At 44.0% G+C, this 18330-nt stretch overlaps 1 protein-coding gene across 15 annotated transcripts in view; it reads left to right on the plus strand.

Annotated features, from left to right (window-relative positions):
• Window positions 1–18330, plus strand: part of LOC136563103 (poly(rC)-binding protein 3-like) — a 500444-nt gene that overhangs the window by 473843 nt on the left and 8271 nt on the right. For 9 of the 15 annotated variants that reach the window (XM_066560312.1, XM_066560287.1, XM_066560296.1 and 6 more), the window contains 2 exons: window positions 6485–6654; window positions 12412–14449. The exons of 2 other annotated variants lie outside the window; for them this stretch is intronic. In XM_066560312.1, coding sequence (XP_066416409.1) covers window positions 6485–6654; window positions 12412–12760 — 519 coding nt within the window. In that variant the 3' untranslated portion in view covers window positions 12761–14449. Of the gene's footprint in view, window positions 1–6484; window positions 6655–7903; window positions 8360–12411; window positions 14450–14779; window positions 15405–18330 lie in introns of those variants that run through there. 4 more of the 15 variants (XM_066560382.1, XM_066560389.1, XM_066560363.1 and 1 more) reach the window with 3 other exon arrangements.

Below are 18330 nucleotides of genomic sequence, written 5' to 3' on the forward strand. Positions count from 1 at the left end.
GGAAAGACATGGTTCAGAAATTGAGGTGCTGGAGCAAGTCCAGAGAAGGGCAATGAAGCTTGTGAAGGGTCTGAGCACAAGTCCCATGAGGAGCTGCTGATGGAGCTGGGGTTGTTCAGCTGAAGAGAGGAGGCTCAGAAGGGACCTGATTGTTCTCTGTAACTACTTTAAAGGAGACTGTAGGTGAGTGGAGGTTGTTCTCTTCTCCCATGTGGATGATAGGAAAAGAGGAAGTGGTCTTAGGATGCTGCACCAGAGGAGGTTTAGACTGGGTATTAGGAGAAATGTCTTCACTGGAGGGATGGTCAGACATTGGAACAGGCTGCCCAGGGAAGTGGTGGATTCACCATCCCTGGAAGTGTTCAAAAGGACAATGTGGATGTGGCACTTGAGGACTTGGTTTAGGGATGAAATGATGGTGCTGGGTTAATAATTGGGCTTCATGATGTTAGAGGTGATTTACAACCTTAATGATTCAAAGAGAAATGAGGATATGAGGGAGACAGAGAGAAAGGAGGCAGTGAGAGAGCAGGGTGGGAAGGCACAGGCACCATCAGTCAGATGCTGTGTGTGGAGGGAGGTCAGGGTGGGACAGGCAGCAGCAGCTGTGCACAAAGCCTGCGTGGGCAATTCAACTTTGCTTTCCCAATAAGCATCTCCTAGTCCCAGTTTTGATGGACAGGCTGTCAGTGTGGCACAGGGATTGTTTATCTGGCTGAAGGTGAAGGCAGGTGCAGGCCCTGGCATGGAGTTGCAGGGCAGCCCTGAAGCTGCCTGGGGTTTGTCCCCTGCCTGCTCCAGCTCCAGGGATCCCCTGTGCTGCACGCGTTCCACAGCTTTATTACCATTTGTGCTTATCTGTGTAAAAGTCCAGCACACATGAGAACACCATGAGACCTGCAAATACCCACATGCTCTGCAGCTATCAGAGAAATCAGTGTATAGCTACATGTGCTACATACTTTTATATACTTTTAAAGACCAAGATAATGATAACCATACCTCAGTAAGAACATGATTGGGCAAAATCAGATATAAAGACAATGACGAGATGGGAGTTTAGCCTAATGTACAGCAAATAGATATTAATACCCTTTTACAATCACTTCATATTAAAACAAATTTTCCTCATTCCCTCTGGCATTTAGGCAGTGACAGAAATTTATTTTTCTGTTATTAATAATTTCTGTAAAAACATCATGCTGCTTTCTTCATGCAATATGCTGGCAATTGCAATTAACCTGTTGCTCAATAACAAAGAGATACTGGAGAACAAAAAAGTTTACAGAAAGTTATTTTTCACATGCTAAAAGCTGAGGCTTCCCCTCCAAATAATGAATTCAGAACATTTGCTTTTCTAGGTTTTTTCATAACTTCTGTGTAACTCCAAAAGGAGAATAAACAGGGCACTTCTCCCAGTCCATCTCAGAAGTCACCTTGGTTTTTATAGTATCTCATTTTGATCATCAAAGCCTCTTACAGGGGCATTTGATTGCCTTTCTTTCCTTGCTGGGATCTTGTCTGTCCTTCCACTGCTGCCCAAGTTACACAGTATGTTTCACCTAAATCCCAGAATAAAGGGGCATAAACAAGTCCTTAAAAGAAAGAAGAGATTACACCCTTGAGTGTAGATAACAGATGTCTTAAGATTTCATAAGTCAGTACCCCAAAACATCCATTGGGAGTCAATGAACAGACCAATAATAATTTAAAAATCCATCCATAAAAATTAGGCACATTTTGCATATATGTGGGAGAGGCAGGGACAAGCAACAGGAAAGCAACTTACCCCACAGAAAGCACCAAGAACATTTTAGGGCAGCTGTAAATCTGATCACTATGCCATAGAAGCAGAAGTGTCAATCCATCCAAGATGGATATGGCAGACTTGAAGAATTGCCTTTATTTCCCTATGGTACCTCCAGTACTTCCCTGCCAATGAGTGGGACCCACATATGGAAAATGTTCTCAGAGCAGCCCACGTTTTTTTCAGTTTTCTATATGGCTTATTGCAAAGTCTGTGCAATTATTATGGTCCAGATTTTGCATTGTTGTGGCAAGGTAATTTCTTAACATTATTATTGTATTGTTCTTAAGAGATACAGAGTATTTAGGCATCTTTTTCCAGGCCCTGCTGCAAGTTCGTAAAGAACTATAATCTGCCTCAGGAGATATTTCCCCCTATAGAGTACTCTGCCCCAGACCTTCTAGTTAAAAAACAGAAAACAGACCAACCCAAACCTGAAACTAAGAGTTTCAGCCTATATCTTTCTGAAAAGAGATTGAAGAGTCTCATTCATGATGAGCACCTGCTTGCTTAACGAATGCAGAGGCTTTGCCAAAGCAAATGGACTGGCTGTGTTGGCAGCAGGGAACCAGGGGGATCCATGAGTACCTGTGGTCAACCCCTCTGCTCCTGACAGCAGATACCAAGTTACAGAGGCTAATTCTTGGTCCTTTTTACAACACTGCATTATAAGAAAGGAAACTGATTCTTTTTCACCAGTGTTTAAAATCTTCATGTCATTTCCTGTGGTAGTCAATGCTCTGCAGCATTGAACTCTTTTATTAGACTCTGTCAGTGCTTTAGGATTACAGGAAAATTTATATATATATATATTTTAAATATATATATATGTATATGTAAAGCATTTATATTTAGCATTATGGGGAAAATAAAATAATGGAAGAGAGGTAGCTGAACCAGAGATGCCATAGCATATTGGGAGAAACTATCAGCATCAGTAATTTGGAGGTGGGACGAATTATAGGAGACCTTCAAATCCCACCCTTTAAGAGTTCAGACTCCTAACTCAGTTCTGTTTCCATTTGTGCCAGCAGAACTTTATCAAAGAACAGAGTAAAGCTAGAAAAAGGCAAAAAGCAGAACATGTGTTTTAGGTTGGTTTGTTTGTAGTTTTTTTGGCACAAGGAGAAATTAGGTATGTTGAGGTTGGGGAAGAAAGACAGAGGTGGTGTAGAGAAAGTGGAAAGGGAACCATTTTTACCTGATGCTTACAGATCAAGGAGGAGGGTACACCAGCTGAAATTTTTGGGTGTAAAAACAAATGGTGATACTTAACACATCAGCAAGCTCTGCAAGTCACTGCCATAGCCCTTGGACAGCAAAAGGAGAAACAGGTTCAAAAAGAAATTGTCAGGCAAATGGACTATGGAGCATAAAGGTAGAGATAGCAGCTACTGCTCAGGTGGTCTGTAAGCCTTAGGAGGGGATTTGAAATACCAGCAGAAATTTTATTTTATACCTCACACTGGTTTTACCTTTTTTTTTTTCTTGTAAGGGTGGGCTACTGCTACAGTCAGAGACAGACTACTGGGCTTGATACACATCTGATGTGAGCTCTTCCACCCAAGTCTTGAGAGAGTCAAAATATCTATGCATATACATGTACATACTATGTGTGTGTGTATGTATGTACATATGTGTATATTATAGATACTTAAAATACAAGTATGTCCAGAGTGGGTGAATCACAGAGTGGGTCAGGTTGCAGGGACCACAGGGCCATCTGGTCCAACCTCCCTGCTCCAGCAGGGTCATCTTAGAGCACATGGCACAGGATTGTGTCCAGATGGTTCATGAATATCTTCAGTAAGGGAGACTCCACAACCACTCTGGACAACCTGGTCCAGTGCTTGGTCTCCCACACAGTGAAAAAGTTCTTCCTCACATCCAGGTGGAACTTCCTGTGCATCAGTTTTTTCCCATTGATTGCCTCTAGTCCTATTGCTCAGCACCACCAAGAAAAGTCTGGATCCACCCTCTTGGCACCCTCCCTTCAGATTCTGATATTCATGAGGTCCCCTCTCAGTTGTCTCTTCTTGAGGCTGGACAGGCTAAGTTCTCTCAGCCTTTCCTCATAGGAGAGATGCTTCCGTCCTTTACTCATCTTTGCGACCCTGCACTGGACCTGCTCCAGGAGCTCCGTGTCTCTCTTGTCCAGAGTAGCCTAGAATTGGACACAGCACTCCAGACTTGGCCTCACAAGGGCTGAGTAGAGGGGCAGGATGACTTCATTTGATCTGGGCAGTGTTTTTTATTCCTAATGCTCCCCAGGATCTCATTGTCCTTCTTGGCCACCAGGACACACTGCTGGGTCATGGACAGCTTGTTGTCCACCAAGACCCCCAGGTCCTTCACCACAGAGCTGCTTTCCAGCAGCTTAGCCCCCACATTTGTTGAATTTCAGACAGTTCCCCTCTGCCCATCTCCACCCTGTTGAGGTCTCTCTGAAGGGCTGCACAGCCCTCTGGGGTATCACCCTCTCCTCCCAGTTCTGTGTCATCAGGGAACTTGCTGAGCAGGCTTCTGCCCCTTCATCTGAGTCATTGATGGACAAGTTAAACAATACTGGGTCCAGTATTGATCCTTAGGGGACACCACAAGTGACAGGCCTTTGACAGGACCCTGTGCCACTGATGATTACATTTATTAGTTCGTACAGTATTAGACTACAGTGTATAGTAGGCTTAGTATAGTCTCTGATAGGTTTGGCTCCTCTCCCAAATGCGCCAGAGGTGTTTGGATGCAGTTTGACATGATTCCATCTCAGAGCAAGGCATCTCAGGCAGGTCTCTTTATATAAAACAAAATCCCCATAACTAAATGTCCCTTGAACTTCTTCTAGAACACATCAGCTCTTGAATACTCAGATACTGCTCAAATTTCAGTGTAATAACATGTAATGAGAAAGGCACCCAGAGAGAGCCCAAGCCCCCAGTACTGCTATCCTTCCCGCATGGTAGATGAGATGGAGTTGTGTGCTCAGCACAAGTCACAGGCCATGTCACAGCTTGCGGAGGGTGTCCAAACATCCTGTTGTCACAGCAATGAAGGGTGACTTTGGAGAGCTTCAGGCCAAAGGTTACCAAATCTCTCTTCCAGACACGAGCACCACCAGTGTCCTTGACCAGTGTGGACTGAATCCTCACTACCTAACTCAAACTCAGCTAGGAGGTGGCACGTTCTTTGCGCTGACCCACCTGGGTGACAATCTGGGCATCACTGAGGACCCCCAGCACATACAAGTGACAGCTTGCTGAGTGACCCCAGCAGGTGCCTGCTCTGGTGCTCTCCTCTCTGGCACCAGCTTCACTCCCTGCAGACCACGGAGGCCAGTGAGACTGAGGCTTCAGAAGCAGAGGCTTAGGGATCCCTGTGCTGCCCACAGACAGCCAGTGCAGGCACATTGGTGTGCACCCAGACAGGCCAGAGGCTCCCTGGTGAAGCACACACCGGTCCTCTGCACTGGCATGTAGTCACACACTCAGAGAGATTCCTTGGGATGAGGACAGGGAGCTCAGCAAGGCCCTCCTGTTGTAGCAGGATGGGAAATCCTGTGTGCATTTCCTGCCACCCCATTTTTCCTCCCTCGTGGTTGCTCCTCTTGTGCTTGTCAAAACTTGGTCTTTGTTTCAGCTACCTGGGTATCCACTTTGGCTTTCTGTTTGTCCCTGAGTGTGAAGCAAGGATTGCCTTGGGAGCTTTTTCTTCTCTTGATAAAACATGTGGACAACGTGAATCTGTTTCTGGCCAGTTACTCCAAGTGCTACAGTACCACAAAGGGTAACACTCAGGGCCTGAAGCACCAGGGAGAGTGGCAGGGGAAGGGCAGTCTCTGTATCTTGGCATATCCTTCTGGAAAACTGGCAACATTATCCCAGCATCAACAGACCTGTAGAGCAAAGTTTCCATTTTCTACTCATTCTGGCCATGGCTGAGCTTCTCAGCACCCATCCTTCCTTAACACAGAACAAAACCCCCCTCCTCACCCTTACAGAGACCAAAACATCTCAGCCTCAGCTGCTGGCTCTGTGCCCACTTGCTCCTGGGGGCTCCCCATGCTGGAGAAGAAACGCCCTGGGACACACATGCTCACACGTACAGAACTCAGGCTCAGTTGTGTTCACTAAATAAGAGTTTTGGTAAGTTTCTGTAAAGGAAGGCAGACAAATTTCTATGCCTGCTTCTTCCTGCAGTCAGAGAGCTGTAAATCCCACTGACTTTAATGCACAGTACCTCTCCAAGCAAGAGCCACATGTATCCAGGGAGGTGTAGGTCTGTCAGCGCTCTGGAAAGGTGCAGAGCCACACACAGCAGCTCTGGATGGTCAGCCTGGCTTCCAGCTGCTGCTCTTGGCTTGCTGCTGCCACTGGCAAGTGGTTTGGTTTTCTCACCATCACAGCATGCTGTCATTTTCTGCCATGGAGACAGTGAAATAGTCTTGAAACACCACAAATAAGATACTGACTTAAAACCATGTAGCAGCAATACTGGATCTAGAGGCATATGACCATAGAGACACTAGACTGCACTAGAGATTCCTTCCAAACAGCAGAGCAAAAATCTTTTTGTTTAGCTACTGAGCTGCTCATAACCATCTTTTTAGCAATACTACAGATTGCAGTTAAGTGGTTTTTGCTTGTGTCTGTGGCACTAATCTCAGTCTTTGTCCCGCTCCAGTTAATAGGCTGCATTATTGGCAGACAAGGCAGTAAGATAAATGAAATCAGGCAGATGTCAGGAGCGCAGATCAAGATTGCTAATGCCACAGAAGGCTCCGCAGAACGACAAGTTACAATCACAGGATCCCCTGCAAACATCAGCTTAGCACAGTACCTCATTAATGCAAGGTAAGTTGGCTTTGTAAGTGATCATGCTTCTGCGAGATTGCTCTGTCTGCTCTCCAGCAAATGTCTGTCCTGGGTAGATCCAGAGAGTTGCTTTGCAGTGTCCATTTTGCATAGTATTACTCAATTCCTAATGGTTTGTAAAGCCTGTATCGTTAGAACCTGGGTTTGCTGTTGGCTTACATGAAAAGGAGCTTAATCTGGGTGCAATTCCAGCTACATGTTGAATGAAAAAGCTGCAAAATCTGAATACTCATATTAGCATAGACCTAAAATATCAGTGGATAAATTAAATTAAATGAAAATCATAAATTGTTTAGAGGAAAACTACTTTTCACAGACCCATTTTACTATCCTGAATGGCAAATATAGTGAAACAGATTGCAAAATAGATTTAATGTACCAAGTGGAAATTGCCATTCAGAGTTGATAAACTGGCATTAGGTTGCTGAAGAAGCGCAGGATTTACTTCTTCAGAGACAGCACCACAAATCTGTAAGGAGCATTCCCTAATGAGACAGGGTGAGACTATCTGCTTCACCACTTCCTGGTCCCAGAATTAATGAAAGCACTGTCTGTTTACCTAAGCCATGGTGATGGCTTAGGTCTCTTAACAGTTTTTATATGATTATTTAGAAAAATATTAAAATTGATCCCACTTTTATTTGCAATTATGTAGAGAAGAAAGTGCAATGGATATAGTGCTGTCTCATAGATCTTGTGAATGCTGGACTGAAGCAATATATGGTGGGGGAGGGGAATAGCTATGTATTTTATGGCTTTTTTTTTCCTCTTATTTTTTTCCCCCCACAAAGTTGCTGTGATATGAATCAAGCTTTGTGTTTAACTATGTTTGCTGTTAAGGTAGTACAAAGTATGTGATTTATGTGGGAGCTGCAGTCACAGCAGGTCTGTGGCTTCCTGTGGTCCAGCCTCCTCTCCATCCTGGTTTTGTAGAGCACCACTGCAATGGTTGGAGTGGAGGAACGGGATGTTTGTGCAGCTCTGTGTTATAGCAGACAAAAACACTGCTTTTCATAATTTAGCCTGAAAGAAGCTTCCTAGGGAAAGATACATGTAGGGGTGGCACTGTGAAAACTAAGATAAACCATTTCCAGAATCTTAAAACCTACAGCTCTTTTGATTTATATTCTTTGTAGCAAATATAAGTCACTTCCGTAAGCCCTGTAATCAAATAAAAATGTGTTCCCTCCTTTAACCCTTAAGGATATGTTCTTCTCTTGGTGTTCAGGGATTCCCCACACATCGAGACGAGAATAGACCCCTTCATTTTTAGTTGCACAAACACCATATGGCATGCATCGGATCTCGGAAGATAACAATTTAGGATCTTGAAGACAGCTAAAGCATGCAAATAAAATAATGTACTTATTAATGGAGTTGCAGTGAGCTGCTCACCAGAGACAGAAACTCTAGTGAACAAAACTGTTTGACTCACTTTAGAAAAATCTGTGAAGTCTCACACTTCTGTTGATCACTGTTTAATGGTTCTTGTGGTGGAATGGGATCTATATGAGGTCTTTTAAGATACTTTCGCAAAGAAGAAAACTCCTCAGCAGTCACATACCACGGATCTCTATCTATACCCTGTGAAACCAGAAACAAAGTATTCTGTTCCTGTTAAATTTCTAGATAGAAGTCATTTGTTACCATCATCAACAATAAACCTTCATATATTATTATGTACCATGTGTTGGAACTGTATTTAGATGAAGTGACTTCATTTGTAAATGAAGACTCTTAAAGTAATGTGTACTAAATTAAGCTGTAAGGTAACATAGGCAATGAAGGTGGCTTTTTCATTTTAAAAAGTGACACTGTTCCAGACCTATCCTTTCACATGAGACATTGCTGTCCAGCCAGGTGCCACCACAGCAGCAGTGCGAGTACCCCCAGTTCATGCTGGGGGAGGGCTGAGAAGCTGTGAGGCAGGCGGGAGCTTTGCTCTAGTGAGGTTTAGGTGCTGGGGCAGGACAGAGGTGCAGAGCCAGGCTGCTGCTGCTGCTGCTGCCTCCGTGTGCTGGGAGCCACCTCCTAAACCTGCCACAGGTGATGCTGTCTCTTTTAGAGACAGTGGCATAAAACAGCTTTGGGGAAGAGATGAGTACAGCACCCAGACTGCCCAAAGTGTGGTCTGGTATGTGAAAATAATAATTACAAGAAATAACAGTGTATAAGCATTCAGCATAAGGTAGATCTTTTACTCCCCTACAACATCTATTGTTCACGGGAATTGGTTTCCAGGGCCAGTATTTCTGCATAAACCCATATCTTTCAGCAACATAAGATGTAAAAAAGCAAAATTACCTATCCACAGTATTCCTGAAACATATTTGTGTATCTTTTAAGCTATCTTCCAACCAAAGTTGCTGTCTATAGAATAATTTATCAGCTTGCTTTAAGACTTTTATTGCAATCTGGTGTTGGATATGTACATAGTATATTCTAAATTATAGATATATAAATATATTGATATCATATCAAGACAGAGATTTAAATCTTATAAAGTATTGGTTTGATTCTGTATTGCTTACCCGAGCGCTGGCCTCTGTACGAATAGAGTGTGTCTTAGCTTGTTTGCAGTTGAAATGTCTTTTTTTCTGTAAAGCCTTCTGTCTCTTTAACTGGTCTCCACTGTAGTAACAAGGTTTTCATTACCCAATTCCATCTTCTTGCTTTTATTAAGATTGAACTGCAGTTTAGTTTTTCTGTGTAATATCTGACTTTGGATTATAAATGAATTTAGCCAGCAGCATTTTCTCCTTGTTGAAGGGCAGTTTCCTGAAGGTATTTTTTTAAGAGAAGTTCATTCACAGACCCAACAGGACTGCCAAAGCCACACCTGCTCTCTTCTCTTCACCAGTTTCAGGTAATGCAGGATATGGCCTTCAGTGTATATATTCAGAAGGTGCAGGCTTGCAAAGGGACAGTGTAAAATTGTCACTGTGAAATTCTGTATGAAGGCTGCCTCACTCCCATTCACATGCAACGTTGTTGCATCCACAGTTGGTTTGGGAAATGGCCGCTGCTATGGAACAGATGATAGCTAACCTGATGAGCTCCCACCTTATGTGTTGCCACCAGTAATAAATGGGAAAGAGGGCAAATTACTGCTACAGTCATACCTATGAGAGTAAACCAGAGACAGGGAGTTGGAATGGCTGCTACCAACACCAGCATTTTGGCCTGTGGGATCTGTTCTCCCTGCTGGTGCAGGAAAAAGCTTAGGCTCAAACACCCCTCTCCATATCAGTAAGGATTTTTTTTGTTTTTTTTAAATGCACAGTAGACAAATTTGGAGTCACTGAAAAACAGTCCTGCAGTACCTTTCTGTGGACCTCCATCCCAGAATAATACTGAGTAATACTAAAAAATCCAGCTGTATAAACTGAGTTTTTCAAAACATACTGAGGTATCACATGTAGCTCCTACACCCCCAAGTGGAGGATGTACAGTGGAATTGCAGTCTCTGATTCAGTGGTCTTGACATAAGCCCCTCAGTGTGAGTAGATGGTGAGCAGCACAAGGGTGCACTTCTGTCTCTGCTTAGAAAAGCTGAGTTTCTCATCCATGGGGACAGATAAAGACTTCGGGGTAAGGAAATCAAATCTTCACCTCCCTCAAAGGAGTCTGAATTTCATGCGCTCTCCCTCCTTCCCTCCCAGCTCCTCACAGAAGATGTGCTCCTTCCAGCCTCCCAACAAAAGCTGATGAGGTGTTTATGCTCCAAGAGCCCTCTTTTCTTTGTGGAGGAGAGAGGAGCTCAGTGCTCAAATATCTCCCTGTCTCCTCCACACTCCTCTCCCTCGCCAGACCCACTTCAGGTGTCCTTCAGACTTGCCATCAGCAGCAGTGCTTTGGGAAGCTCTAGCCCAGTGGCCCCATTGCCTGTGTATCCTGGTAGATCCTTGCATCCTTGCATGAGGCAGGCAGCATGCTGGTCATTGCCTTTCTCTGGCAATGAATGGTCACAGGGCTGTTACTCTCAAAACTGTGTCTAAGGTGAGGGAATGAGAGGCTTTTCCAAGCCCTGTGTGGGGTGACCATGTTTCCTTCCCAGCCTGCAGCCTGGCTACAGCTGCTCTCTGAGCCTGCTTACCCAGTTCCCAACAGGGACCAGCACAAACCCTGTGCTGGGAAGCCTTCCTGAGCCTGATGGGGTGTGGGAAGAAAGCACCAAGTCCTCTGCATAGCCAGCCAGCAGCTTGCTGGCACTTCACTCTGGAAGCAAGGAGCTGCTACAGCTCCTCAGCTCACCTTAGGAGAAAGCCCAGGAGCCTGAGAAGTTAGTAATTGCCAAAAAGCCCAAACTGACTAGGAATACACATGCAACCACAGCTAGCAAAGATTTTCTAACCCATAGTCCTATTTCTATGCTAGGCTGCCATAGCTCCCAGCTGGTCACCTGCAAAAAGCATCCTGAAATTAGTATTTGTGTCATTTGCCAACCCAAAAGCCAGTGCACAAGCTGCAACAAGCAAATGGGCAAAGGGAGGATTTATCTAGGCAAACATTTTGGCATACAAAGACAACAGTGTGTCCTTGGAATGATTGTATTTTAATGTCTGAAAATGTACAGAAAAGCAGAAGTATGTGGGCCAAACTCACCTTGCCTGCTGATGGGTGGAGTTAGATTAAAGTGAAGGTGGTTTGGTTTCTACACCCTCCCAAGAGCCCATCACTGCCCAGGGCTCGGAGGTCAGGTCAGTCTGGAAGTTCCTGGTGCCGGTGGGGTCTGTCTGAGGATGTGTCTGTTGTATCCATGTGGTACCTTGTGTGTCAGCTGGAAATCTTTGTCATGTTCACTGTAACCACTGTGCAGGCTCAGAAGAGATACCACTGCTGTGCAAGCTGGGGTGTTCTTCAGTGTTCCTTTTTACTAATTTACTTATAATTAGATTGCATAAATATTTTGTTGTGATATTAAAAAAATAAGTCTGGGGACAGTATAAAGTGAAGTGAACACACTGGCTAATCTGGTTTGTTTTATATGAAAAATGCACATTGACCTCACAGTGAATGAAATGAAATGAAAAACTAACTCACTTAAGAAACAAAAAACCAAAACAACCAAAACTTTACGCCTTAAATGGAAGCAGCAAATTGTTGCTCAGTCTCCTCTCATCCTAGCAAAATGATTAAGTGTACTATTTGTGTCGCAAAACTGACAAATTGAAAAAAAATTACCAAAACCCCCCGCGTCCCCCTTTCAAAAATACCCTAATTTTGAAAAGCAAAATTCACCATACCAGTGCTGGGGAGTAAACTTCATAGTTATTTTAAGTTTTCTTTTAAGTTTCATTTTTTCCATCTTTTTGCCATTACCTGCATTCTTTAGATTTCTTTTCTTCATATGTAAAATGAACTAGCAACACCCCCATACCCTCTTCATGTTTCTTTTTTTTCTGTTCTGAAAGAACTTTAGTCTCAGTAATGTTTTCCCCATCAAATCATGGAAAACCCTTTTGTTATTTCTCTTCTTTAACACATAACATATTCCTCCTTTGACCCTCATTTTCCCTTTTTTTCTCTCTCTCCCCCTTCTCCCTCCCACTCGTCTGTCTCCCTCGTCCACTGATCTAATCCTGGATCCTGCCCTTTCGTGGTTGCTGTCCTTCCCTCCCTCCTTCCCTTCCTCCTCCTCCTCCTCCTCCTCTTCCTCCTCCTCCTTCTCCCGGCCCCACCGCCCTGGCTGAACCCTCCCAACCTGTTTGTTCCTCTTCCTCTCTTCGTTTGCAGCTTAGAGATGGCTAAAGTCAGCACCCAGACCGCTTCCGTCACGACCCCTGTTGACCTCAACATGAACCTCTCTCAGTCTGCCACCCCTACCTCCACCCCCACCTCCATGGCCGTGCTGGCGGCCGCCTCCGCCGCCTCCGTCAGTACCCCCCCTCCCCTACCAACTCTGCCAACCACCCACTATGCCGTTCCTGTCTCCAGTCTGCTTGGCATGAAAACTGTCCCACTCCTGGCACTAAATGCCGCGGCCGCCGCGGGGGCCACGGGGAGTTTGTCCGCTTACACTGCCAAAATTCCTTCGACGAGCGGGGTTAAGAAATCTGACCGCCAGAAGTTTGCTCCATATTGAAGGGATGAGACACAATGCAAGCTTTGCCAGCTCTGCCAAGAGTCTGTGGTAGATCCTAGTTATCAAGGAAACAATACGGCATCTTTTATTTTCTGTTCGATTGCTAGTGTTAACTGTTGCCGACTCAAGTCGTCTTCCGCTCTCCATAACACCTAACACCAGGCACCACCTTCCAACTAGTTCCAACAGCCAGCAGGTGCCAGCCCGGGCTCCTTCTCCCCGGACACCGTCCCAGGGCTGGCCCTCGGCAGCCCCCCGGCAAGGCAGGGCTGCCCCCAGCCCAGCAAGGGAGATACAGTGAAGAGAAGGGAAAAAAAGTAAATGAGGCAAAACGGTGACAGCCGTCCTGCTCCGGCAATGCTGCCCAGCATAAAAATACACTTAGATCCATGTGCAGGGATCCCTCCGACTGCAGAACAATTCCTCATGGCAAACTGGCATCTCTGATGCATTTTTTCCATTGCTAGCACGTGCAAATCCAGCACTTTTCAGTGCCCCTGCAATGCCCTGTGAAGTGCTGCTGGCCCCCTCAGTCATTCTGCTGCTCCCAAAAGGCCTGGAGACCCCCATTCCCCATCCCAAAATCCACCTACAAGCAGGAGATGGTGGTTAGGAGGTACCAACTTCAGGTACTTGTGCATACAACAAATGAAGCTTTCTGGTCTGAGAAAAACTGCTAAATTAAAATGACTGTAAAACAGTAAGGAAAAAATACCAGGTACCTGTGCCTTTCCACATGATTCTTTTAAAGGGTGCAACCATTTTTCTCCACTTTGGAAAAACGTAATTTTAAGAACTCTGCTTTAGGGAGGGAGGGAGGGAGAGAGAGAGAGAGAGAGAGGAGGCTCCTCCTTTTGCACTGTGTATGTTCTACATACACCGACACAGTTCTTATTCCTCTAAGTACTTCAGAGCAAGTACAAGCCAGATGCCGTCACTATCTCGTATTTCCTCTCATGTATGTTTTATTCAGCCAAAATGACCAATTTTCATTAGATTTCTCTACAAAATACATCCCTGTTTAACTCCCCACTAATCATGCAGTCAGGTTGTATGGTAATCATGAAAAACATGTAGCATTTTATAGGTCATTCAAAGGCTACTGCCTGGACAGATCCCATCCCTTTACCAAGCACTTCAGGATGCTCAGATTAACTAAAACGAGACGGGTAATGGCAGCCAAAGCCAAGAGAACTGAGGAATGGAGTGGCTGGTTGCCAGCTGTTGGAACTAGTTCTTAACTGCATTTTATGTTTGTCCATCCACCTTTTTTTTAATTTCTGTTGCATAACTCAGTAATGCAATATTGTTTTCCTCACCACTTCCAAAACCAGAATCCCATTAGCCTGCCATGTTCATCCACTCTGCACTCCTTGGACACAAAGCTTTAACAATTGAACTGTATTCAGTGCATTTTAATATAAACTAAAAACACAATGCAAATGCAATACTTTTTAAAACATGGTATTTCAAAGTGTGTTATTGTATAGGGCTAAGTACTCTCTCAGTATTTTGTGTCATTTCTGTATTCTGTGGGCTTTTCTTCACCTTAGCACCTTTGCACTAAGTTTTGTCATTGTAACCATTTGTAGAACTGCCATTGTTACAATTTGCACTTATCCAAATGGGGTTTTTGGTTGGTTTTGTTGGGGTTTTTTTTTGTTGTTGTTTTGTGGGTTTTTTGTTTGTTTGTGGCTTCCTTTTTTTTTTTTTCTTTTTTTTTTTTCTGGTTGCATATAATGAAGGAAAAATTGGGAATAATGTCAAGGTACCACAGCTATTTAAAAGTTCTAGAAAACTGCTGTAAAATTGTTCTGGATTATTGTAACTGTTTCAATAATTGACATTTAAGGAAAAAAAAATCCACCAACCTCTGTGTGAGAAAACTTGCCTGCACTGAAATGCTGTTCTATGCTGGTTGTACTCAAGTGGTATTTTTTTAATAGTGAGAAGATTTTTTTTCTTTTTTTTGCCTTTTTTTTTCCTTTTCTTTTCTTCGTTTTTGTTCCTACATTTTAGGCTGTCTTCAGAAGTTACTGGCCTGGGGGCTCTGTAATGTATCTCATCATGCCCTAGTGCATTAGCCACCAGACAGGACTTTTCCAAAGCCCCATGAGACAATGCTTTCTATGGACTAATCTACAGAGGAGTTTCTGCCATTTCTAATTTTCTTATTATTCTGAGACATCAAAAGAAAACACTTCCTTTACTCTTTAAGCAACTGTGCTTCCTAACTCTTGTGTTGCTTTCATTACTGTTCCAGTTTTAACACTGTTGTGGCTCATAACATAAAGCAGAGACAAGTTATTTTCGGGGGTTGATTTTCATTGATGTTCATGCTTTGGCTAATCTGTATAAAAGCATGGGCCGTTAGTGTTCTAAACCACTGTATTATTCAGCTAGAGACTCGACAGTAAGTTAAATGAGACGTTTTTATAAATAAATTTTTTTCCTGATTAAAAAGCAAACAAAAAAAAAAAGACGTGGTAGCTTTGTGCATACAACTGTTGTGTTGTTTAAACTTTGTTCTTTGTAACCGAGTTGCTAACTTGTCATTGAAGAAGCACTATTTTATGGATTGTCAAACTAAGATCACAGACAAATTGCTTGTTTTCAATTAATGATTAAAGGTTTCATATCATCACGCTTAAGGTCCCAGTGCTCATTGGGAAACAGTGTAACATCTGTGCAAGACTGGCAACCTTAGTAAGGATGTTAGCCATTGTCAGGCATGATGAGTCTCTTCAGGACTAGAGGGAGCCAGATTGTGAAATTAGTAGAGTCAGCAGTATTTCTACAAAACTTGATTTGGTTTTTAACAAAGCTGCTCATTGAGAACTTCTCACACTGCATGGAAAAGACAAATTTGGCTTCATGTTACAAGCAGCCACTGATTTGTATCTCTGGTCTTTTCCCAGACTGAGCTATAGATCAGATACTGGGGAAAGGAAAACAGGAACAAAAGAATGAACTTGGATGCTGAGTACTGTATTACTGAGGCCCTTCGTAATACATTCCCAGCAGCACTGCCCAGAGGCTTCCAGTCTGCACCTTCCACCCTGCCAGGAGCCAGCCCAGCCCTGGGAGGAGCCCAGCAATGTGCAGTAGGATGGGGAACGGAGAGCTGAGCAGGCCCAGGAGCTGTCTCCTGCTGCCCTGACACTCTGCTCCAGCTGTTCAAACCCTCCTTTGGATCTGCTGAAGCACTGCAGTCACAGCCCTGAGTTCTCTCTTCACACACAAGCAAAAGGAAGGGGCTGGCCCCAAGCTGCTGCTGCCTTACAGCACCCCTGGCTGTGCTCTGGCCACCTCTGCTCTTGGGGCACTGGCAGTGCTGTCACAGGTACTGCTCAGGCCTCATGAGAAAGCAGCTTTTCTGGCAGCATCCTTAATGACACAGGACTGTACAACCTCCATTTCCCTACTCTCTTAAAGGTCTCTGCCTGCCTCCAGGGATTGAGCTTGGGGTCCTGCTTCCCCTCCCTGCCCCTCTGAGCTTATACAACGATTATCCTCCGTGGTCTCCAGGGTACAGAGAGCTCTCCAGTGCCTGGAGTCAGGGCACGACCAGGACACGCATGCAGACTGGGAGACCCTCAGAAATCAACAGCTTCCTCAATACAGATGCAGCCACACAACAACCCCTGATGATGAAGGGTGCCAAGGGGCACCCTTACAGAACAGCTCACTGCACCCTAGCACCCAGGAGGCCTTACCCAATATTGACAATTAGCTATTCCAACACTTAGAAAAACTATAGGCTGTAATACTAATTTGATAAAGTTCTGTTATTATTACTTAAAATACATTTTTATTACTTGAAAAGTATTAACCTTCTCATTCTTTAAAGGAGAGCTGAAGCTGCTTTCACAGCAGAGACCTCCATAAGTCTTCATTTTTTCAACAGCAAAAGCTATTTCTATGGCTAGCCTCACTGCTGTAAATGAAAAAAAAATGTATTTTATTGCAGCTCAACACTAAGTAGGTCAAAGCTTTGCTCTCCCAGTAAAGCTGCCAGGCAAAGGGCAGCAGCAGCTGTGGGGTGTGTAGTATCTTTCACATCAATAATTCACATGTGGCTTGCAGAAGTGAAAGAGTTAAACAAGTGCATGGGCACTAGTGCAGGGGCATGTTTGTGTGAGGAATGAGGAGAGGTAAAATAAAAACATATATACTAAGAAGGAAGTATTCTGAGAGGGTTTTTGCAAAAATACAGGCAGAAATGTGATAAAATCTAAGCTTGTTTTAATTTCATTAGTTTAGTTGGAAAATATTTCTGAATGGCAAGGAAAAGCTCCAAATATCTTTAATATACAGAACAGACAAACAAAAGACAAGATGGTAAAGAAAAAAGGGAAGAAAAAGGGTAATGAATAATAGTAAGAAAAGTAGAAATAGAAAAGTAAACCACTCATGCCCAAAGGTAGATAAGAAGAAGCATGTATTCGCTGTGAAAAGGTCACTGCCCACACAAATGTGAGTTTCCAGATGAAAGACAGCACAAATTCCGCAGCTTTTGCATCATCAAATTGGAATTAGGTTCCTGGAAACATCTCAAATGAATTCAAGCAGCTCTGTTGTGTTTCTCAAGTGAAAAAACACTGACAGCATGAATGCTAGCTGAAACCAGAAGGAAAATAAACAAAGTTAGTCTTCTGTTAATACAGAGTGGTTTCTGTTCTCAGGCATAGCCAGAGGGCATCTGTGGGCCCCAAGGTTCACATTTGGGCCAGTCAAGCTCCTAGGAAGCAGCAGAGTCTCAGTGGTGCCATGAACAGAGGCACCTGGGAAGTGCCTCAGCCTCAGAGGGCTGCACAGGCAAGGTGCTGTTTGTCAGGTTTCACAAGACAGTCTGAAAATCCAATTTCTTCCACAGCCTTAGCACCAGCTGTATTTCAGCACTGTTTGTATTCTTGGGACAGGACCTTACCCTTCTGGAGTGAGTGTCATGATTATCTAAAAGTCACAGTGCTCACTGTGGTTTTGCTTCAGGGGCTCAACAGTGGCACAGCTTCTTCAGGGAACACTGTCATTGTCAGGCTGCTCAACTGGGTGACACAAAGTGTGTGTGTTTAAAGGACAGCATCCAAAGGAGGGATTTGAACAGAGATCTCTTCTATCCCCTGCAACTTCTGCAGCCACCAATGGTGAAAGGCATTAGTGCCTCTTCAGTATTTTTGGAAGAAAGACCTGGTTTAGATGTCTACACAAAGGAACTGCTCGCATTTGTTTTCCCAGCTGTCGGGCCAGGATAATTCTAATGAACTGATGAACAGAAGATCAAATGAAGGCAGACACTGAAAAACTGCTTCACACCTGAAATTTCCGTCTCTTGGCCCGAGCCACACTTTCTAGGGGTGTAAGTACACACTGCCCTTCTTGGCACTGAAGTGTACTTAATTCCTTGGTTCCAGGAAGGAATGCAGCAATGTTGATTAAATCAGTTTCTGCATCAGAGCATGTGTCCTGTCCCCCTACAGACTGGCATGTGTCTTAGGACAGTAACTGAAATTAAAGAGTCAAAGTCATTTGATGGTACCTAACAAAAGGGAATTTCTGAACCATTACAT

This window comes from Molothrus aeneus, chromosome 1 (genome assembly GCF_037042795.1).
Source record: "Molothrus aeneus isolate 106 chromosome 1, BPBGC_Maene_1.0, whole genome shotgun sequence".
Classification (NCBI taxonomy): domain Eukaryota; kingdom Metazoa; phylum Chordata; class Aves; order Passeriformes; family Icteridae; genus Molothrus; species Molothrus aeneus.